Raw genomic sequence first — 22,324 nt, 5'->3', positions numbered from 1 at the left:
TTGTTACAAGGTTCTAGGGGGAGGTGGCTAAAACAGAAAAAAAAAAAAGCATCAATGGGTTCATTGAATTGTAAGCAATACTTTAGGAAATTGCTAAGGTCTGAATGTTTGTGTCCCCCCAAATTTCATATGTTAACATTCTAATCCCAAAGATGATGGTATTAGGAGGTAAGGCCTTTGGGAGGTGCTTGGGCCATGAGGGTAGGGCCTTCAGGAATGGGATTAACGTTCTTATAAGACAAACCCCTCAGAGATCCCTCAACTCTTCCATCCCCTTAGCACACAGTGAGATGCTGGCAGTCTGCAATCCAGAAAGGGGTCTTCACCCAACCATGCTGGCACCACCATCCAGAACTGTGGAAAACAAATACCTGTTGCCTGTAAGTTACCCTGTCTGTGATATTTTGTTATAGCAGCCTGAACAAACTAAGACAAGTCCAAAGTAAAAACTGCTTCTGTATTGATCAGAGATTACTGAAGACAAAAATTATTTCATTATTTTTGTTGTCAAGCTATGTTTTATTCCCAGTCGAACCAGTAAGAAATAGCCTTCAGGTTCTAATGATTAACATTGCATAAAATTATCAGGTACATACCCACCATATCCCAGGAACATTTCTAGGCAGTTGGGGCATATTAGTGAGCAAAACAGATAGAGATCTCTGACCCTGGGGTCCTTTAAATAATTCAATAGACAGTATCTACCTACCCTGTCTTCGTGGGAAGAGACAAGGAGGAGCAGGACCATTCTTCTGATGACAGAGCTGAGGGCAAACTATTGGGCTAGCCAAAAAGTTCATTTGGCCAGCCCAGTAAAACTAACTGAGCTCCAGTCAAGGAAAGAGATGGCTGAGATGTTCCTCTTGCTTGTCTCCATGATGTTTGCTGACTCCAGCTATCTTCATGGTCTGCTCCTCACAAGCAGCTACATCTGTGGGCTCATTTGCAGCCAGGTGTAATGTTCAGGCAGTCAGTACTCATCCCAAGCATCATAAGCCATCTCTAGTTCCAGGTAGAATATTCATGGCATGAGGAGGGGATGGATGACCTTTCCAGAGTAATGATGTGGAGTAATGGGAGTTGAAGCCAGTACAATAGATTGAGAAGGGAAAGATTGTTAAGGTAGTCTTCTTAAATAATGCCATTTGCAGCAATGTGGATGGACCTAGAGATTGTCATACTGAGTGAATCAGACAGAGAAAGACAAATATATGATAGCGCTTATATGTGAAATCTTAAAAAATGGTACAAATGAACTTATTTATAAAACAGAAATAGAGTCACAGATGTAGAAAACAAACATGGTTACCAAGGGGGAAAAGGGGGGAGGGGTAAATTGGGAGATTGGAATTGACATATACACACTACTATATATAAAATAGATAACTACTAAGGACCTACTGTATAGCACAGGGAACTCTACTCAGTACTCTGTAATGGCCTATATGGGAAAAGAATCTAAAAAAGAAGGGATGTATGTACATGTATAATTGATTCACTTTGCTGTACAGCAGAAACTAGCACAACATTGTAAATCAACTATACTCCAATAAAAATTATTTTTTAAAAAAAGGGAAAAAAAGGAGTTCTTCTTAGAAGACAGAGTGAGATTTGGTAGCTTTGGATGTCCTTCAACAGTCATTCTGAATCCTGCCACTCAGATTTTTGCCTCCGGGTTCCTGACTAAGGAGTTTACATGAAAGGAACAGTGGGGAAAAAAAAGAAAAGCAGACTGCAGTGGTGCCGTATCTGACACCAAGTTAAAAACCAAGTCAGAATACAAGGTGAAAAATCATGTATCAATGGAATTCCCCATGAAAATCCTGTAATTGGCCCAAGTTAAAGTGCTTGGCCCCTGTTTTTGTTTTTACAATTGTATATCAGGTCCTATAACCCTTTGTTAGTCTGTTTTTTGGTGCCCTTAGTTAATTCTTCCATCTCTCCCTCAAAAGTATTGACAAATCCGTCACTATTCACGTGTCTGGCTACATGAACCATGCATTTCTTTTCCTCTTTCTTTTTCTTTTCTTTCTTTCTTTTTTTTAAAAAAATATTTATTTATCTGGCTACACCAGGTCTCAGTTGCGGCATGCAGGATCTTTAGTTGCGGCATGCAGGATCTTAGTTGCAGCATGCATGTGGGATCTAGTTCCCTGACCAGGGATCGAACCCAGGCCCCCTGCATTGGGAGCACAGACTCTTAACCACTGGACCACCAGGGAAGTCCCTCTTCTTTCTTTTTCGATCTCAAAATTCCTGAGTCTATTGTGTATTATTTCCTTAGGTTTGCTAACACACATCAACTCTTTTCATCTTAATTGAATTTAGTCTGAGTGATGATCAATGTATATATTTACAATATTTCAGTAAGTTAAATGGATGGAACATTTGAAATTATCTGGCTAGGCACAGGGTAATGTAGGATGATTTGGTATAAACTGGATTGGAAATATAGAAGTGAGGCCTCTGACTCTCTATTTCTCTCTCAAGAAGGTTAAGCACAAGAGAGGACCCTTGCCTACTTGTTGACTTGACCAAATGACTTCCTGACATAGCCAGCTGATGGGGAGAGAAGAGAATGATGAGGCTGCCTCAAGGGAGCACGCCCAGGTAGGAGTTACTCCAGGAAGCAGGTGAACAAGAGTGCCGCTCGTGGATTCTGAAAAAGCAAACCTACCCTGAAATATGGCCCAGTTAATATCCTAATATGCTTTGTTCTGAACAAGCAGATTAGCAAAGCCTCCCCTCCTGAGAGGGAGCAGAAAGGAAGGTGGTAAGAGGGGAGAGAGGATGGGGGAAAGGATTGGAAACATGGGACTAAGGTCGAAAGTGTATGGAGAAGGGTAAAGATGCCTCTCTCCCCATAAGTTGCCCATTGCAAATCCATTGTCCTATAGTTACAAAACGAACCCCAAATTTACAAAATACCAGCAAAGGAAATGCCTAGTTGTGGTGAGCAGGAGCTACTCTTCATTGCAGTGCGTGGGCTTCTCATTGTGGTGGCTTCTCTTATTGCGGAGCACAGGCTCTAGGTATGTGGGCTTCAGTAGTTGCAGCATGTGAGCTCAGTAGTTGCGGCACATGGGCTCAGTAGCTTTAGAGCACAGGCTCTAGGGTGCATGGGTGTAGTGACACTCTTGATGCCTATGAATCTTGTCTCCTAGAGGAGCCTTCTTTCTTGCTCCCAAGATCATTTCAGCTGGAGAATTACTCTACCTTATACTTTTAACAAATTAACTTTTTTTTGAGGCCTAATTATACATACTGTATAGTGTATAGATCTTAACTCTATAGCTTAATGAAATTTTACATACAAATATACTTGTGTAACTACTTCCCAGATTGAGATAAACAACATTTCAGTCAGCTTGTTCTTGAATTGGGCTCTTGATGTTTCAAGAGCATTTTCTCTGCTTCTGGGCCCTTGTAAGGAACAATATCCATTAACTCTCTCTTTTCCACAAGCATGCTTTTTTTTTTTTCCTTCAGCTTCTGAATTTTTCAGGCAATGAGTAAGCTGAACTGTTTCAAGAGCAACAAAAACATCTCTATATTCCAACTCCTACCCTGAAGAAGTGGACTAGGTGTCTCAATAAAAAAAATGTTGCCTGCTGTGTCGGTAACAAAGGATGTTGCAGCCATCAAGCCACCACATTACAGCTGCCCTGAGTGTGAGCCCTGAGGGGACTCAGGATGGACTAGGATGCCTGCCATCTAGCAGTCAGCTGCTGCAGGCATCCCGGACTGTGCACCCTGAGGAGACTCAGGATGAGAAAGCACAGGATACTGGCCCCAGAGAGCCAAGGTGCATATCAAAGGAACAATTTCAGCGAGCCCAAACTCTTGCATCTTCCCATACAAAGAAGAGTGCTAAATCCATTAATTTGAGATATCTGATTTTCTTTAAGTAACAGTAATCTTCTGATGTTCCAACTACCTGGTCATTGTTGCAAAAACTCCTATATATCCTGGCTCTACCCTTACCCCTCTCAGAGCTATCTGAGATGCTGTGTCTTGGGCTTAAGTCCTCAATTTTGTCTGCCAAATAAAACAATTCTCAGCTTTTATGTTGTGCACTTTTTTTCAGTAGACATGTGTCTACTGTTTCTTGTTTTCTGTTTTCAGATGTGCCTCCATTTTTTCTCTAACTTAATTGTTTTCATTACATTTCCATGATGACCAATGAAATTGAGCATCCTTTCTTATGTTTTTGGCCATTTATTGCTTTGTAAAGAGTCTGTTCAAATTCTACCTGTTATTGTATGGGTTTTCTCATCTTTTTTTTTTTTTTTTTTTTTTTATTGATTTGAAGAAGGTTTTTCTAACTTCTGGATACAAGCCCTTGTCAAGACTTGTGTTGCAAATATTTTTATTTTTTTTCATGGTTAGCACTTTTGGTGTCCTGTCAGTTGCTGGTTTTATGATTTCCTATCACACTTTGAATAATTTCTGAAACCAGCTACTACTGGGAAAATGATTCCACTTTGTTTTGTAGGCTCTTGCTTTTCATTCTCTATTAAGTCAGTCTGGAACCATTAAGTCTCTCTCTCTTTTTTAGCCTAATCTTTAAAAACCAATAGGTACAGGTAAAAAGCTCCTTTTCTTTAGTGTACCTGTTTCATCATGCTTCTAAGTTCTTGAAGCTTTCTTCTAAGGAAGTTTTCTCTTCTTGAATTTACTTTGCAGCACGGCTCAAATCTTAAGAGAACAGGTTTTCTTCTTTTGCTTTTTTTGGTTTGTTTTTTTTCCCTCCTCACATAAAGCCCATTGTGGATCTGAAAGCCTCTCTGACTTCCATTCAGATGCTCAGCGATTCTGGCTGCTTTGATCTTATGATCCTACCAGCTGAACCTGAGGCCTCCACATTTTCCTGGGGACTCATATAAGGCTTTTTGCTGCCTCAAACCAGAAATGACACATGTCACTTGTTCTCATATTCACTGCCCAGAATTATCACTGGCTCCAGCCAATCACTTGGGGGCTGGAAAGTAGTTTTCCTTGTTCCCAGGGAGGAAAAGCACGAGAAGGGATTTGGAGAACTCACAGCACTATCTCCATCAGGGCAGGACTGCCTCTTTCTTCCCATTTCTTAATTTTTTGAGCAAACCTGATTCTTAGAGACAAGGTGTTCCAGATAAAAGTTTAAAATTTCTTTGCTGGCCCTCATTTTTTAATCAGTCTGTTGAATAGCCAGGACTTCACTCCAACACCAGGCTCTCCCTCTTTCTCAACATATGTAAATGGTCACTGCTACTAGATAAGCTGATTCTGTTCTCTCAGTGAAAAAAATGAGAAACAAAACCAAATGAAGCTGAAACAAGATCCCTCTGCTATCAAAGTAAGCAAAATTCTACTCAAAATGTAGTACATGAACACTGCACATAACTTTTAAAATTAAATCTCATAATGGCATCATGAAGAATTAATGATAAATAAAAGAATCTGACAATTGTGCCACAGAGAAGGTTGTTCATTCTGGATAAAAAGGGTGAAGAATCTGTGTGTTTATATGTCATGGATAAGAATAAATATATCTGAATCAGCATGAAAGAGTATAAGGATTTTAAGGGAAGGGAATAGACCACAAAAAGCTATTGCATTGTTCCTTTATGTTTTTGATGGGAAGTGTTTTCATTCAAAGAGAGACTATAACTCCCTAGAAATAAGACTTGAGACCTTTAGATCAAGTAGTTGCTTGAAACAACAGCAGCAACAAAACTGGGAAGACATGCTGGGAAGTTCAACGTATCTAATTTAAATGGGTATTGGCCTCAGTAAAGAAAATTGCATTTGCTCTCAAAACTCTAATCCCTTTCAACAACAAATTTTGTTAATCAGCAAAAATAATCACAGTCCCTTTCTCTTTTTAAAATTTTATTGAAGTGTCGTTGGTGTACAATGTTATGTTAATTTCTGCTCTACAGCAAAGTGACTCAGTTATACACATATATATTCTTTTTCATATCCTTTTCCATTATGGTTTATCACAAGATATCAAATATAGTTCCCTGTGCAGCAAGTAGGACCTTGTTGTTTATCCATCCTATATATAATAGTTTGCATCTGTTAACCCCAAACTCCCATGCCTTCCCTGTCCCCTGCCACAGTCCCTTTACTTTCTGTTTTCCTGTTGGAGGATTATGATGGTTGGCTCTGAAGAAACTCGCAGAAGTTCTGTGCCATCTAAGCACAAGGTGATGAAAACACAGGATGAAATTGGCTATCTGCCTCACAGATGCAGGGACAGAAGCCTAGCACAGGTCGTCAACACAGTAAAGGTTGATCCATATTATGCTCTTTTATTTTTTTTATTTTTTGATATTATGCTTTTTTAGAACATTCCTCTCTCAAGTAGGAACATCAGACCGCCTAGAGTGGCTGTTAGTGGCTTTCTTGCTATTCCACTTGGTGTTACTGACTTTTGCACTTTAGCCTTTCCTGACATATCTATCTCTCTTGCCAGTCTCAACAACCATTCAGGAAATCTGAATGAGGAAACCTTTCTAAATCCCAAGTTGGAAAACATTCATAATGAGGAGGCATCCCATGTCATTGAGAATGAGGCCGTCTAGCATAAACGATCCCTGACGGCAAGAGTACAAGGATGATTATGTTTTGCCTTTATCTCTGCCTTCTCGTGTTTTGTCAGACCCAATTCAGTGTCCAGAAATAGGTGATATTATTTCTGTGTACCCACCAATTCCCTAAGGGCTGTGATGGAGACTTACCATTTTTAAATGAAAGACAGAGTACAGTTAATAAGGCTTTGAATTCAAAAAAGCACTCAGGTAGGGCAAAAGGCCGCCCAAATTATCTGTAGTAAAATTGTCATAAATAAATACGGTGCATAGAAAGAAAGCAATCTTGGGAGTTGAGACCCAAATTTTACTTCTGACTCGTCTCCCATAACAAGTAAAATGAACATGGAAAAGTCATTAAAACATGCTGGCATTTACTTCACTTTCTTCATCTCCAAATTAAAGATTTGGGAAAAAATTCTTCAGATATTAATTTTAGCTTCATCATTTTATGATAAAATTTAGATTTATAAAATTGATTAATAAAAACCTAGGTTCAACAGGGGACAATGGAAGGGTATATCTAGTGTGAGATACCTGTTTGTAATCGTGTCATAGGTACATTTATTCACGTACTTCAGAAACAATATTGTTCTGCAAACACAATGTAAAAGGTAGAACGTTTAGAAGACATGCGTTGGTCTTTCTCAAATTTGCACCGCTAGATGGAGCCCTTGAAGGAGTAGCATTTCAAGAGATGGAACTTTGAAGATGCAGACTTGAAATGGAAGATTTCAATCCCCATGAAAATCTGTACGGAATCAAGATCTTCTCTTACAGTTAAAGGCATCTTTAATTGGTCTTAGATAAACAGAGTGCTGAGCTAGGCTGATGATTTTCCCCTCCTTCTATTGCTTTTTTCCTTATTCCCTTTTTGCAGCTTTGAATTTAATTTTCTACATTAAAATTCTAATAGTCTTTTATCCAAATTGTGTGATTCAGGGCAGAGACGCAGTCTAGTAACTTAGTATTTTCTTTCAGAAAAGCGAGGTTGATAGAATTATTTCTCAGGAAATCTGTGGGGATTTAAGCAGGAAGAGAAGGAAGTTCAAAAAGCTATGGATATCTTAAACAATTTTCTTTTATCTTAGACTGTAGTTGATTACCGCATAATTTTGGACATTTCTGAGCTTCAATTTCCTCATCCATTAAATGGGGAAAGATTCACCCAGCTTTCATGGTTTTTACAAGGACTAAATGAAATAACCATGCCTTGCACAGAGCAAGCAGCTTCTTAATAAATGTCAGTTTTCTTTCCTTTTCTCCTTTTCTAGTTTATTTTGCATCTATTGTCAACTAATTCAAATACCCATCATAACCAAAATAAGAGCTATGGAATTTTGAAATCAGACTACCTGAGTATGTGTGACTCTTAGCTGTGTGACCTTGGAGAGGTCTTAGTTTTCTCATTGGCAAAATGGGAACAATAATAGTACAAACATGAGATTTTTGTAGGAATTAAATGTTCATAAAACACTCAGCACAGTGCCTGCCACTTGTAAATGCTCAATAAATGTTACCATTTAAAGCAGTAAGGAAAATAAAAGACTGAAATACATATTTGGATTAAGCTTTAATATACCTGTAGAAATTCACCCAAAGGGCTTGAATCGATAGAAGAATGCAGGATTTAACAAAAGACAGTAGTGGAACTACACTGCGGAACTGGCCCATCTTTATAATAACTGTTGCTCTGTTACCTGGTAAGGCTACTTTTGTGTTGCTTCTAAAGACACCATAATCTTCAGCTGGTCTCTGCTCCCTAAAGCTACCCAGCTCAGCCTGCAATGGGTCCGTGTGTTCTACCACGAGCTCTCCTTCTCACAACCAGTGCATCCTGCTCTCAACTTTCTCCTTGACACTGACTATCCTATTTGTTTTCTAACTGCTGCCCTTCTCTTGTATAAAAGGTAGAAATAAAAAGACAGTTGGTTGCAATGTTATGTCCTCTTGGTGGTGATAGCTCAGATTCTTCTCTGTCAATAACTTCCCCCATCCCCTCATCAACAAACCATCTCCACTGACTTGATGCCCCTCCTGTTTTAACTTTCTCCTTGACTTTTTTTTTACCAACTCACTCCTCCCTTCCTTATATACTGTAGTATATATACATATATAAAGAGGTAATCCCATCTTTCATCCAGCTGTAAACATTCCAAAGATGGAATTCTTGCATTCTAAAGAACCCGTGATAACCATAAGTTTGTTTTCTACATTTGTGACTCTATTTCTGTTTTGGAAATAAATTCACTTATACCATTTTTTTAGATTCATGTATATGTGATATCATATGATATGTCTTTCTGTCTGACTTAGCTCGGTATGACAATCTATAGGAACAAACTTATGGGAGAAATTGGGAGATTGGGATTGACATATACACACTACTATATATAAAATAGTTAACTAATAAGGACCTACTGTATAGCACGGGGGACTCAATACTTTGTAATGATGTATATGGGAAAAGAATCTAGAAAAGAGGGGATATATGTATACATATAACTTGGCTGTACACCTGAAACTAACACAACATTGTAATCAACTACACTCCAATAAAAATTTATTTATTTATTTATTTATTTATTTATTTATTTATTTATTTATTTTTTGGCACACGGGCTTAGTTGCTCCATGGCATGTGGGATCTTCCTGGAGCAGGGATCAAACCATGTCCTCTGCATTGCCAGGCAGATTCCTAACCACTGCACCACCTAGGAAGCCCTTTTTTTATTTTATTTGTTTATTTATTTATGCCAATAAAAATTAAACAAATAAATTACTTGAATCCCTAAAAAAAAAAAAATCCGGAGCGTTACCATCCTCTTCCTCATTACCAATCTTTATTGAACATTTACCATAAGCCAGGATAAGCATTTTATCTTTGTAATTGTACTTAATTTTCACAAAATGTTACGTTAGTTACTACTATTTCTCTTTTTATAGATAAGGAGAATGAGGCTTAGAGAGGTTAATTAGTTTGCCCAGATTACTAAACCAATAAGTGATAAAGACAGATTTTGAAACTACATCTGACTTCAGGACACAAACACTTAACCTCTATAGTCTATTGCTTAGAACCAAAGGAAAGTTTTCTTTTTTAGATGTATTCTTTCAAGCAAGCATTCTCCTAATGCCTATAAAGTGGTCTTTCTTTTGGTGATTTTTCAGAGAATTGATAAAATAGCAGCTTACATTCTTAAAAACTCTGTTCAGACCCCCTGCAAGGAGATAAGCATGGCTTTAGAGAACATTTAGTTTAGCTCTTTCAGTTTTAATATTCAAAGTCAAAGAGATAATAAAAGGAGGAGCCAAGTCCTGAGTTCACAGAAATCACTGGACTTGACCTTTCATTTTTGTACAAGAAAGCCAACTTTTTTTGTTTAACTATTTTTATTTTATTTTGCTTATTTTTTGGCCATGTTGGGTCTTTGTTGCTGTGCGTGGGCTTTCTCTAGTTCCAGTGAGTGTGGTCTATTCTTCGTTGTGGTGTGCAGGCTTCTCATTGCAGTGGCTTCTCTTGCTGTGGAGCACGGGCTCTAGGCACGTGGGCTTCAGTAGTTGTGTCACTCAGGCTCAGTAGTTGTGGCTCTCAGGCGCTAGAGCGCAGGCTCAGTAGTTGTGGCGCATGGGCATAGTTGCTTCACGGCATGCGGGATCTTCCTGGAGCAGGGATCAAACCCATGTCCCCTGCGTTGGCAGCTGGATTCTTAACCACTGTGCCACCAAGGAAGTCCAAAAGCCAACTCTTTTTTAACTCCCTGATTCCCCTCCATTGAGGCCAGTTTATCTTAAATTCCCTTCTAAGTTGTGACAACTGCCAACTCCACCAAATGACCCTCCAAACCTTTCCACAACTTTCAACTCTTCACTTCCAACATTTTTGCTAAAGGAATCTGATGTCATAAATTTTATCTTCACTTATCAATTTTTTGTGAACTAAATTAACCCTAAATCAGGTGTAGTATATTAGTGTGGGTCTCTTCTTTATAGACTCTTGCCCTGGCACTACTTAGTGATTCCTCTGGCTCTACTGACAAATCAGAAAGTTCTTTCTAAATTCTCCCCCAAAGCAGTTCCTGTGTCATCAAGCAATTACATTTGTGCTTTCTTCATCATTCTTTCTTTTATTTGTCATTCTCATAACAGTTTAGGAAGACAGCAGAAACCATACTGTCATGTGACAACTTTAATAACACAGGACACAATGAGATCAGCGATAAAATCATGGAAGAAATATACTGGTTGAAGCAACCTCACGAGAGAAAAGACTGGAGGTCCTTCCTGTGTAGCAGCATAGTTTTATTGTTCTTTGTAAACTATGCAAGTGAGAAACCCCAAATTTCTCCAGAAGAAAGGAAAGTATAACTGTGTTAAAGATGCTTTCCTCTTCCTTTAGCTACCCTGGTGCCTTTCAGCAAAGCCAGAAAAAAGTTATGGACCCAGAGTGGTAACTCCGATGTGATGACAGCTGTGGTAAGGTTTTGATAAGCAGATGTGTTACCACTAAGACTGTCTATCCTCAGTCATCTTTTGCTTTCCTTTTCTTTAGAGCAAACAGAGAACAAAGGGATTAGGTACAGAAAGAAGAAGAATAAACCATATTCCTCTCCCTGGTCACTGTTATTCAAATAATCCCCACATTCAAAATGTACTCCTTTCCTCCCAAGACCACCAAGGGGTTCATCTAATCAGAGAATCATGTTTGATGTTTAGGATCTTGTGAATTAGATTAACATTTCAACCCCAATTCCAAAAGAGAAACTCACCAGGAATAATTTACTCAGCAGATAATTTTTTAAGCAATGATTGCATTTCATGTTTGTTCTTTAAGTCTATTGATCCTTCCATTAATTACTTAGAATGTCAATTATTCTAATCATTGGTACAGATTAACAACTAATACATGGACTTCCCTGGTGGCAGAGTGGTTAAGAATCCACCTGCCAAAGCAGGGAACACGGGTTCGATCCCTGGTCTGGGAAGATCCCACATGCCATGGAGCAATTAAGCCCATGTGCCACAACTACTGAGCCTGAGAGCCACAACTACTGAAGCCTGAGCACCTAGAGCCCGTGCTCCAACAGAAGCCACCACAATGAGAAGCCTACACACCGCAATGAAGAGTAGCCCCTGCTAGCTGCAACTAGAGAAACGCAGCAATGAAGACCCAATGCAGCCAAAAAAAAAAAAAAAAGACAATTCCTTGCTGATTTACTTGTCATTTTGGTCAATACAAATCAATTTTTACAATCTTAATTAATTTGATCGAGTAGTTTTTTAAAGATGTAATTTTAGAAATACAACCTTCTTCAACCTATTAACTTATTAAAGTTGTGTTTATATAAAGGAAAGGATACAAAAGATATATGCGATCTGGTTTATTGTCCCCAAGGGACAATCTTCATGGGAGAGTAAGGCTTAAATACACTTAGGAAGGTAGTAAATAAAGAAGTACTAAATTCAACATTTTTCTACTAGACGATGTGATACAAACAAGTGATGCATATTCCCATGGACCTGGAGTACTAAGACAATTTTTAAGTTGTTGGGATCAAATAAAAAGAGATTAAAATGAGCTAGATGAAATGAGCAATGGAGTATACTTATTAGATGACTCTATCTTAGCTAGGTTAGCAGTTATTATAGTATGTGTGCTATCAGCATGAATATGAAAAGAGTAGTGCTTAAAACAAGATTGAAAATAACTATTGTAGTGTATTATTTGAACCTCTCTATCCTTATGAGTTCCATTATTCTAAAAAATCATTTTTTTAACAGAGAAACAATGTAACATATTTTCAAAATTAACCTGCTTTACAAGTTAACCTCAAATATCATTATAAGGTTTATAACTAAATTTTAAAATTGTGTATTTAGGTCTGGTAACCCAGTTTTTTGATTTTTATACTTTTTATATGCTGCATTGTTTGTTTGACCTTATATTTCCTTTTTTAACAAAATTTTATTTATTTATCTATTTATTTATTAGCTGTGTTGGGTCTTCATTGCTGCACACAGGCTTTCTCTAGTTGTGGTGAGCAGGGGCTACTCTTTATTGTGGTGTGCGGGCTCCTTATTGCTATGGCTTCTCTTGTTGCTGAGCATGGGCTCTAGGTGCGTGAGCTTCAGTAGCTGTGGCATACGGGCTTAATAGTTGTGGCTCATGGGCTTTGTTGCCCCGAGGCATGTGGGATCTTCCTGGAGCAGGGATCGAACCTGTGTCCCCTGCATTGGCAGGCAGATTCTTAACCACTGTGCCACCTAGGAAGCCCTATATTTTCTTTTAATGTTATGTATTACTCAGAAAGAAATTTAAAGTAGGAAGCCACGCTAAGAAAAAAATAAAAGAGCCATGAAAATTATTGCAGTTGAAATCTAGAAATTTAATAATGTATGAGATTATAGACGCTATACTTACAATGACCACGGGGTGGCATCCTGGCATCATGTATGGCAATAAAACTCCATCTAGAAGTGTGACAGAATTCAACGAAAACTAGCTCAAATTATTGTAGGTTCTTTCCTCGAAGAAAGTTATCAAGAGAAGCCCGCCTTTAAACATCATGCTTATTTGTGTATATGTTTGATTTTTCTTGACTCATATCTAGTTTTACCCTTCTTTTGGCAACTGACCTTTGGTCAAACCTTCCCTTATCTAAAAAGAAAATCTTGTATAGATGTGGATGGACCTAGAGTCTGTCATACAGAGTGAAGTCAGAAAAAGAAAAACAAATATCATATATTAATGCGTATATGTGGAATCTGAAAAAATTGGAATAGACGATCTTATTTACAAAGACACAGACATAGAGAACAAGCGTATGGATGCCAATGGGGAAGGAGGTGTGGGAAGAATTGGGAGATTGGGATTGACATATATACACTATTGATACTGTGTAAAAATAGATAACTAATAAGAACCTATTGTATAGCACAGGGAACTCTGCTCAATGCCCTGTGGTGACCTAAATGGGAAGGAAATCCAAATAAGAGGGGATATATATATATGTATAGCAGATTTACTTTGCTGTACAGTAGAAACTAACACAACATTGTAAAGCAATTATACTCCAATAAAAATTTAAAAAAAATAAATAAAAATAAATAAGAAAATCTAATCCTACTTAATCCTCAAACTAGTTACATATTACCAGCTCATTATTTAATTTCTTGAACAATTATCCTTTACTTGTAAAACCCACTTTGTAACTACTCTTCAGCCAATAGCAATCTGGTTTCCAGTGCCACTTATTAAAACTAGCTTTCAATGAGCCTGAAAATGAGTTTGTATTTGATGCTATTGTTCATCTTCTTCTTTTGGAAACTCTTTTCTATTCTGGTTTGGTGACATTATTCTCTTCTGGATGTATTCTTATTGTTAAGTTGTTTCTTTTCTTTTCTTTTGTTTTCTTTCTTTTGTTTTCTTTCTTTTCTTTTCTTTTTTTTGACTGGTGTCCAGGGTGAAATTTTTTTAAGAATGTTTATTGAGATATAATTGACATACAATAAACTGCATGTATTTGTTAGGTTGTTTCTTTTTAATCTATTTTGCTAGTTTATCCTCAGCCCCTTCCTTATGTAGTGGCATCCTTCAGAATTTTGCCTCCAAAAGATCTGTCAGCTAGTAAGTCTTACATACAGAAGCCCAGAGAATGTATCTCATCAATCTTTAACCTCACGTTCAAGGAACACAATCCAGCCAATACCCATTTTTATCAGATAATGGAGCGTGGGGAGTGAATACTTTGTCCTCAGGTTCCACCCAAGATTTAAGGATTTTGTCTCCGAGAGCACAGGATGCAGGTAGCAGAGGGCACGCCCCTCTGAATCTTCTTTCTCAGGTGCATCACAGCTTTCTGTCTTTTTCACTCCCTCACTGGCCCCCACGTGTCCCTTCTGTGTCTGATCTCCATGAGTGGACAGTCATTTTCTGCTCTTTTAGATTCTGCAGCTTGACGGGAGGCGTGTGAGGTGGGGAGAGAAGGGCCTTGGAACCTGCATGTGGAGGTGGGGAGGGACTATCGAGAAGAAAAGAACTCAAAGTAATGTATTAGCTTAGGTCAGATTCTTTAGAAGTCAGGTCTGAAATGGGACTGTTTTCCAAATGTTTATTCTCCTGGGGGGGGGGGGTGAGGGAAGCAGGGGAGGGCAGGGAATGAAGCTAACAAGGACATGGTCTTACACAGAGACTAGCTTAGTCGGACCCCACAGAGAAAGCTCTGGAGCACCAACTACTCCACAGAGGGTCCCACCCGAGGCCGGGAGGCTTGCCTCTTGTCCCCTCGTGTCAGAGAGTCACAGCTGAAGTCAATTAGCTGAGGAAGGGGGCAGCCCTGGGTGCTGGCAGCTAATACTCACAACAAGTGGGTGCTGGGGACACTGGACAGTAAAGGAGATCAGGGCAGGGCCCCCAGGATACTCACTGCCTGTTGCCTTCAGATGGAGCGTCTGAGAGCTGTTACACTTTTTTAACACAAAGATTACCTCTTGCGAATATGCTGGAGTTAGACAAGTATCTTTGTCTCAATATTGACTCACAGTAAAAAGACTCTGTTCAAGCATGGAAAACAAAAAGTAGCAAAGCTACAGAGGAGAAACCTGGCAGACACCACCTTAACCAAATGATCAAGTTAACATCACCAGTTGGAAGACACAGTGCTATCAGGTTCCCCCATGTGATGCAAGCAGAAGAGAACTTCACCTCTACAGTATTCTTTCCAAATATCTGGACCTCCAGGCTAATCATCAGAAAATATTAGACAAATACAAGCCAAGGGACTGTCTGTAACATACCAGACCCAAATTCCTCTAAAGTATCCAGATCATGAAAGGTAGGGAGACACTGAGGAACTCTCACAGATTAGAAGAGGCTTAGAAGGACAATTAAATGCAACACGTGACCTTGTATTGGCTCCTGGAACAGAAAATGAACACTAGTGAAACCACTAGGGAAATCAGCATAAGGGCTGTGGTTTACTTAGGAGTATCATGCTAACATGAATTTCTTAGTTTTGATCACTGTACTATGGTTATGTGAGATGTAAACATAAAAGGAAGCTGGGTGAAGGGCATAGAGGCACATTCTGTACTATCTTTGTAACTATTCTGAAATCTAAAATTAGTCCAAAACTAAAAGTTTTTAAAAAACGCTGTTCTATTTACTTAGACTCAAAAGTGTAGCATTGAGATTGTGGAGAAGAAAAGTCCATTCTGCCATATTACACATGCATGAAATAATATTCTTTACAAATAATGAAAAATAAATAATGTAAAAGAATATTTATATCATTCCTAACCTCTATGCTATATATTCATTGAGCTGAATTACCAGAATTAAGGAGACTGATGAAAGAAAATCTTGTCATAAGTACAGTTCTTTCATAAAAAAGGATTGTAAGCTGTTCTCAAACTTTAAATTCTCCAATTCTGTTACTTTCCCTATCCAAGGAAAATGAAGGTTATAAAGAAAAAGGAAGGTGAGTTTTAAGTTGAACTTAATACTTGGCTGATTCTATAATTCTACTATTTTTTTCCCTTTTTCCTTTACAAAGTTAATTCATACCACTAAGTTAGTTTTGTTTGTTTTCTGGCTGCCACGCTGCATGGGGGATGTTAATTCCCCTGTTTGGGATGGAACCTATGCCCCCTGGAGTGGAAGGGCGGAGTCTTAACCACTGGATCCTGGATCGCCAGGGAAGTCCCCCACCAAGTAAGTTTAAGTTTTTATTTTCTAAAAAACTTTTTTTTACTCTTTTCTCTTGTGTCCAGTGTTTTTTGTTCTGTGGTATAATGACCAACAGGGATTACTATTTTCATATATTAAATTTTATTTTTTATAGTGTTAAAATACCATAGAATTATAATGAAAGCTTATAATGCTTCCTGGCATTCATTAATTACTGATAATATTTACTTGCATTTTCATAAACAATCTATAAAGTAATTGACCTCATGGAAAGTAGAGCATTATTCCTGTTAGTGGTGGTGAAAATTTGAACAGTGCTTCTTGAATGGTAGTAAGTGTGAACAGACAAGATGTACAGTGTGCAGAAAGTTCTAAAAACAATTGATTTATGTAGATAAATAGTTATACATCCAAAATTAAAGAATCAGAGGATTGGGATTGCAAGATATTGTTAGGGACCTCCTTTATTGATTTAGTTATTATCTTTTGCAATACATAGTTTGTCTAACATGCTATGTATTTTACTAATTTATTTTTTCTTTTACTAATTTTATTTTTACTAATTTACTTCTATCTTGTCCACTCCATGAAAGAAAGAACTTTTGTTCTGTTTACTACTAATATCACCAGTGCCAACAACTTTGGCATATGCAATAGCACTCGATAAATATTTCTTAGAAATTAAAAAAAAAGAGTAAATGAATGATTTAAAGTTATCTACATCTGTTCATCATCCACACTTTAGAATTTCTATACCATATTTCAAGTAAGCCTACATTGGAACACTTCTGGTGATTAAAAAAATGTATAAATGTACAAAAACATTTTGTTAATCCTATATAGGACTGTAATAAGATTCTTTTAAATAGACAAACATAAGTTGAAACATCTTTCCCTATTGTGTAATTTCTTGCTTCCAATTTATTTCAAATATATACATTCCAAATATACTTATATATTCTAAATGTATATATATTCTGAATGTAGAGTTTCCAAATGTGTAGATATATAGAAGTATTCCAAATATATAAATATATATATTCCATATATATGTCATATATTATATACTTCGAAGTATTAGAGAAACCAAGTTGGAGCTGGTCTAAAGGCCAGTTTATAATTACACCTTAAATGTACTTGTGCAGTGTTTTATAGCACTTTTAAAACATGATTTAAAGGAGAGAAATGAGCTAACAGAAGAACATAATTAAGGAGACTATGGATATACCTTTGATTAAATTCCTTGTGTAAATACAGAGGTGGTAAAAAGTCTCACAGTTCTTTTTCTTTTACAGATGAGAAGAGACCATATATGTGTCCTGCATATACTACACAATCTTTTGATGTCAACTAACAAAGTAAGTTAAGATAAAATCAAACAAAATTTAGATGCCATTTTGGCAAAAAGCACCATAAGCAACAATCTAATCTTTCCATGTGTTGTTCTGAGGATCCTTGTACAAAAGATAATGCCTGCAAAGCTGTTATGAAATGCTGTGGTACCTCTAGGTGTGGTCTGAGGTGCACACATCCTCTTATGTTAACCTGTTATTTTCAACCCACCTCCACAATCTAAGGCCCAAGTGTCAGGCACCATCACCCCCTCATCACGGCCTCATTTAAAATTCTCTCATCTTAAAACAGCTTCTGTGTCTTTTGTCTCATATTCTTCTAACACAGACTCATATTTTATATCCAGTTACCATCATACAGAATATATAGTTAGAATCGTCTAGAATTTAGACCACTTTCTCCATCATATATATAAGGGCATGATGTCTCAGAAGAACATTCTAGGTATACTCCACCTGATTTTATCTATCTATCTATCTGTCTATCTATCATCTATCTATCTAATCATCTATCTATCTACTCATTCATTCAACTAATATTTATTGAAATTCCCACAATATGCCAGGCACTGAGAATACAGTGATGGACAGGACAGATGCAACCACTCATGCAAATGATAATTTTAGAGATGTCCTTTATCCTGCACTAGTAACCAGAACTTTTCCTCTCCTTTATGTTTCCCTACCTTTCCCCTTCCTTTTCTAAAGCATCATAAATCCAACCCTGTCTGAGAGTTAGAAGTTTTCAACTCTTGGTTGAATTATTCCCTTCTCTGTTTTCCCCCTAGATATTGGATGGAGAAATGGGTTCAGAAGGAAATGTCATAGAGCTTTTTAAAATGACTCATTTCTACCAAAAATATTACCCTCTCAAGTATTATTCTTAAAATCCACATGTCTATAAAAGCTCAGCATCATCTATATTTGAGTCACGTGTCCAATCTGTGGCTTTAATTATTTTTGAGTCCTAAGGGTACTTGGAGTAACTGGATTGCAAAGCATATGGTTTCTGCTGTCCAGAATGGGGTTCCTTGGGGGCTATTGGGGATAACTAAAGTCTCTGTAGAATATGAAATCTAGGGGATTTGGGGACATTTTCAGAAGGCATGCATCTCAATTTGATCACCAGAATGCCTGCAGATAATTCTGAACGTTTACGTGCTGTACAGGTTCTTTGTTTCTGTTTTGTCTAGTGATGTAATTGTGTTATTTTAATCTTTCATCTTATATTGATCTAATCTTTTAATGTTTGCTCTGGGAAATATATGGAAGAAATTCAAGGCACTGACATTTATTAATTTGCCTAAATTAAGGCACATAATAGATTTGTGAGATCTATGAGAGTTATTCCTTATGATGTCAACTTCAGTATGATGAAATTTTCCCCATTTGTATAATTTGAAATTCATGAACTTAATATTTAGTGAACGTTCACCTTTTACATAGAAATGCTCTGTAATATGGCCTGAAAAAATATATGAATCTTGTGGATAGCAGCTTGTATGAATTCAGAGAACAAAGAAATCTCTGATATAAGCTGTAGCTGACTCTCTTGGCAAATATTTTGTTTTATATTTTATCCAACAGTGGAGAAAACGAATTCTGCAAAGAGAAATTGCACGTAAATATCTATTAATATGTTTCTTTTATGCGTTTTCAAGGAAAGCACCTTTGAATTCAAAAAAATTCTCTGTAGCTAATAGAACATTCATAGGTACTTTCCAGATTTTTAAAAAAAAAAGACGAAAAAGAAAAAGAAAACTTTACTAGAAGTTAGTGGCCACACTTTGCATATAGCTCAGTATGGTGCTGCGTTGATCAAGACTTCATTCAGTGTATTTCTCTGCAAAATTGAGATTCTGATTTTGCTTTAGTGACTCAATTAGGAAAGAGATGCTTGCATTTCTATAGTGCTAAAGTGAAAGTGAGTTTTCAGTTGAGCCTAATCTTACTTTTACTCTCTAATTGGCCCTAGACATGGTGTATTCAGACACCTTAAATTTGATCTTAATGCTGGTAAAAAGTTTAAATTAGTGTAGTTATCAATTAAAACATTTTTAAATCAAATAACTTTATTTTGAATACAACAAATAATACATGAATTTATTCCTAGTAGAAAAATATTTTTTAAAACCATTGGGATTAGGTAAAAATCCTTCCTGATTTACCAAGACGTAACCACTGTAATCTATTTGGTTTATCATCCAGACGGGCCTTTTTTGTGTGTTCATTCATGTATAGGAACATTTATAAATATATTGTTGTTTTGTGTACTTATTTAAACATACAGTATATATCAATATTTTGTTTTGTAATATTGTTTTGCCATATTTCAGTTTCAGTTTCTCACTTAACAACGTGTCTTGGAAATAATCCCACGTCAGTTTATACCGAACTGCCTCATTTGTTTACATTGCTGCTTAGGATTTCATTCTATGGACATATTATAATTAATTCCAACATTCCTCTACTGAGCGCTGTTTTCATTGCTATGATATTTTTGCTACCACAAATAATTTTCATGAATATCCTAGTATATGCCTGTTTTAATATTATTTAGGTATAGAGAGTAAGGCCAGAAGATCGGAAGATGGCTACCATTGACAAGGTAGTTTGTTGTACTCAGAGATGGCAAGAGAAGGGGGCTGCCTTGCCATGGGTGGCCACACAGGAAAGCCCTGGGGTGGGTCAGGAGGCAGACAACCTTTATTACGGTTTCAGGAGTCAGGAAAGGGAGGGAGCTGAAGGGTAAGCAGGTTTAGGATAGGCTAGTCTGAGTAAGGCTCTGGGACACAAGGGCTGTCCCTAATTGTCTGGTACCTGGCCTTGGGGTCATTAGAGCAGGTGGCTGAGCGTAAGCCCTGATAAAAGAGGTGGTTGGGGGTATAGGCTCCAGATGGGTTTGCATTTAAAAACCATGCTCATTAGACATGTTGTTTACTCTCTCTAGGGATTTGCTTACCCTTGGAGGAGGGAGGAGGGGGTTAGTCCTTCTAATGTCAGCAAGTCCCCAGATGTCAGAGCATCAGAACGCAGAAAATAAGACATCTTCTATTTAAATAGATTTCATTTTAACTCCCTGTGCAAGCTTCTAAAGGATTGCACAAGAGCAAATAGATCAAAGATACTCTATGTTAATCACGTTAAACAAATTCTAGTAATGATTTTGAAATTATATATATAAAATTAAGTTACCAAGGCAGTTGAATAATCTCCATATCTGAAAATAGGATTGAATGTAAACAGTGAATAAAGCAGGACCTTCCTCCCAACGCGAGGGGCTGAAAGGCGATCTCACAAAGTGCTGGAGATTGGCGTGCTCTGTCTGTTCTGTGATTCCTGGTTCTTATCAATAAAACAGGAAAGAGGATTATAGAGAAACCAAATCCTTGCTGGCAATGCAGCAGATTCATTCTGGCCAACGAAAAAAAACTGTTATTTCTAGATGCATACTGTGCAAAGCCTGGATGGTTGGAGATATTAAATCACTGACCAAATCCTTTAGGATGACTTTAGAATATAGACTGTTTACTTTGTCTCTGTGGTGCTGGTGGTGGTCATGGATGCTGGGGAGGGGTTTACAGCTTAGGTACAATCATCTGCACAGCTGTTCTACCATAGAAAAATGTTTAACTAATTCCCCTATTTTTAGTCCTCTTTTTCATTCCTTCCCTGTTAACTTTTGCCCAGTGGTTTTAAGAATATCATGACTCCCACTTCCTCTAAAATACCAACCATTCAGCTAGTCCTCTGGATGTTTCAGGCGTTAACATGTTGCTAACCACTTACTATCTCTTGGACATTAAAAAAAAAAATCTCATTAACTAACAGCCCCATTCCTTTCTCTTCTTTGTTATGGCTTTACTCACTTTTGTATATCATTGTGATGAAGTCTCAGAGAGGAGGGAGCAGTTATCTTTGTTCTATTTGCTTCCTTTAATGAGACTTTAAAAAATTATTTAGGCTGCAAGATTTAGCCATGGTTCATGGATATAGAAGAATTCAAAACACAGTTTTAAAAAATCTATAGTGCTTGGTTCAAAGTGCAAGAAATCTAAAATATATATACATATATATTCTAAAAATTATTTTTATTTATTTATTTATTGGCTGCGTTGGGTCTTCATTGCTGTGTGCAGGCTTTCTCTAGTTTCAGAAAGCAGGGGCCACTCTTTGTTGCAGTGCACGGGCTTCCCACTGCGGTTGCTTCCCTTGTTTCAGAGCACGGGCTCCAGGCGCAAGGGCTTCAGTATTCGTGACACATGGGCTTAGCTGCTTTGTGGCATGTGGGATCTTCCCAGACCAGGGCTCGAACCCCGTGTCCCCTGCATTGGCAGGCAGACTCCCAATCACTGTGCCACCAGGGGAGTCCCTAAAATACATTTTTAATTTCAGTTAAATCTCCACATTTAAACAGCATACACTCAGCAATAACCCATGCTGTCATGTGACCTGCTTAGAGAATGGTATGCCCCAGTGCCTTCAGTCTTGAACTTACAGCTTCTTTGCTTCTGCATCAGCTTGCTCTTCAGTATTTCACACTACTAGAAAGACACATATTGACAAAGAGCATTCTGCTTCTCCAAGCCTGTTTCTCCAGGCAAATGCATTTTTTTCTCCTTTAGCAAAGTTTTGGATGAATAGAATATTACCACACTTTTGAGGTTGTATTAGTGAATCAGTCTGATATAATTAGTAAGCTGACC

The 22,324-nt window shown here is 37.6% G+C and overlaps 1 protein-coding gene across 2 annotated transcripts in view; it reads left to right on the top strand.

The window, feature by feature from the left end:
- Positions 1–22,324, top strand: part of LOC130832471 (mesenchyme-specific cell surface glycoprotein-like) — a 56,730-nt gene that overhangs the window by 19,961 nt on the left and 14,445 nt on the right. For both annotated transcript variants that reach the window (XM_057700778.1, XM_057700779.1), the window contains exons 2-4: positions 280–380; positions 16,234–16,290; positions 17,562–17,624. In XM_057700778.1, coding sequence (XP_057556761.1) covers positions 280–380; positions 16,234–16,290; positions 17,562–17,624 — 221 coding nt within the window. The remainder of the gene's footprint in view (positions 1–279; positions 381–16,233; positions 16,291–17,561; positions 17,625–22,324) is intronic.

This window comes from Hippopotamus amphibius, chromosome 12, assembly GCF_030028045.1.
Source record: "Hippopotamus amphibius kiboko isolate mHipAmp2 chromosome 12, mHipAmp2.hap2, whole genome shotgun sequence".
In the NCBI taxonomy this organism is placed as follows: Eukaryota; Metazoa; Chordata; class Mammalia; order Artiodactyla; family Hippopotamidae; genus Hippopotamus; species Hippopotamus amphibius.
The sequence above is the reverse complement of the archived record's forward strand: the minus strand, read 5'-3'. Positions and strand labels throughout refer to the sequence as shown.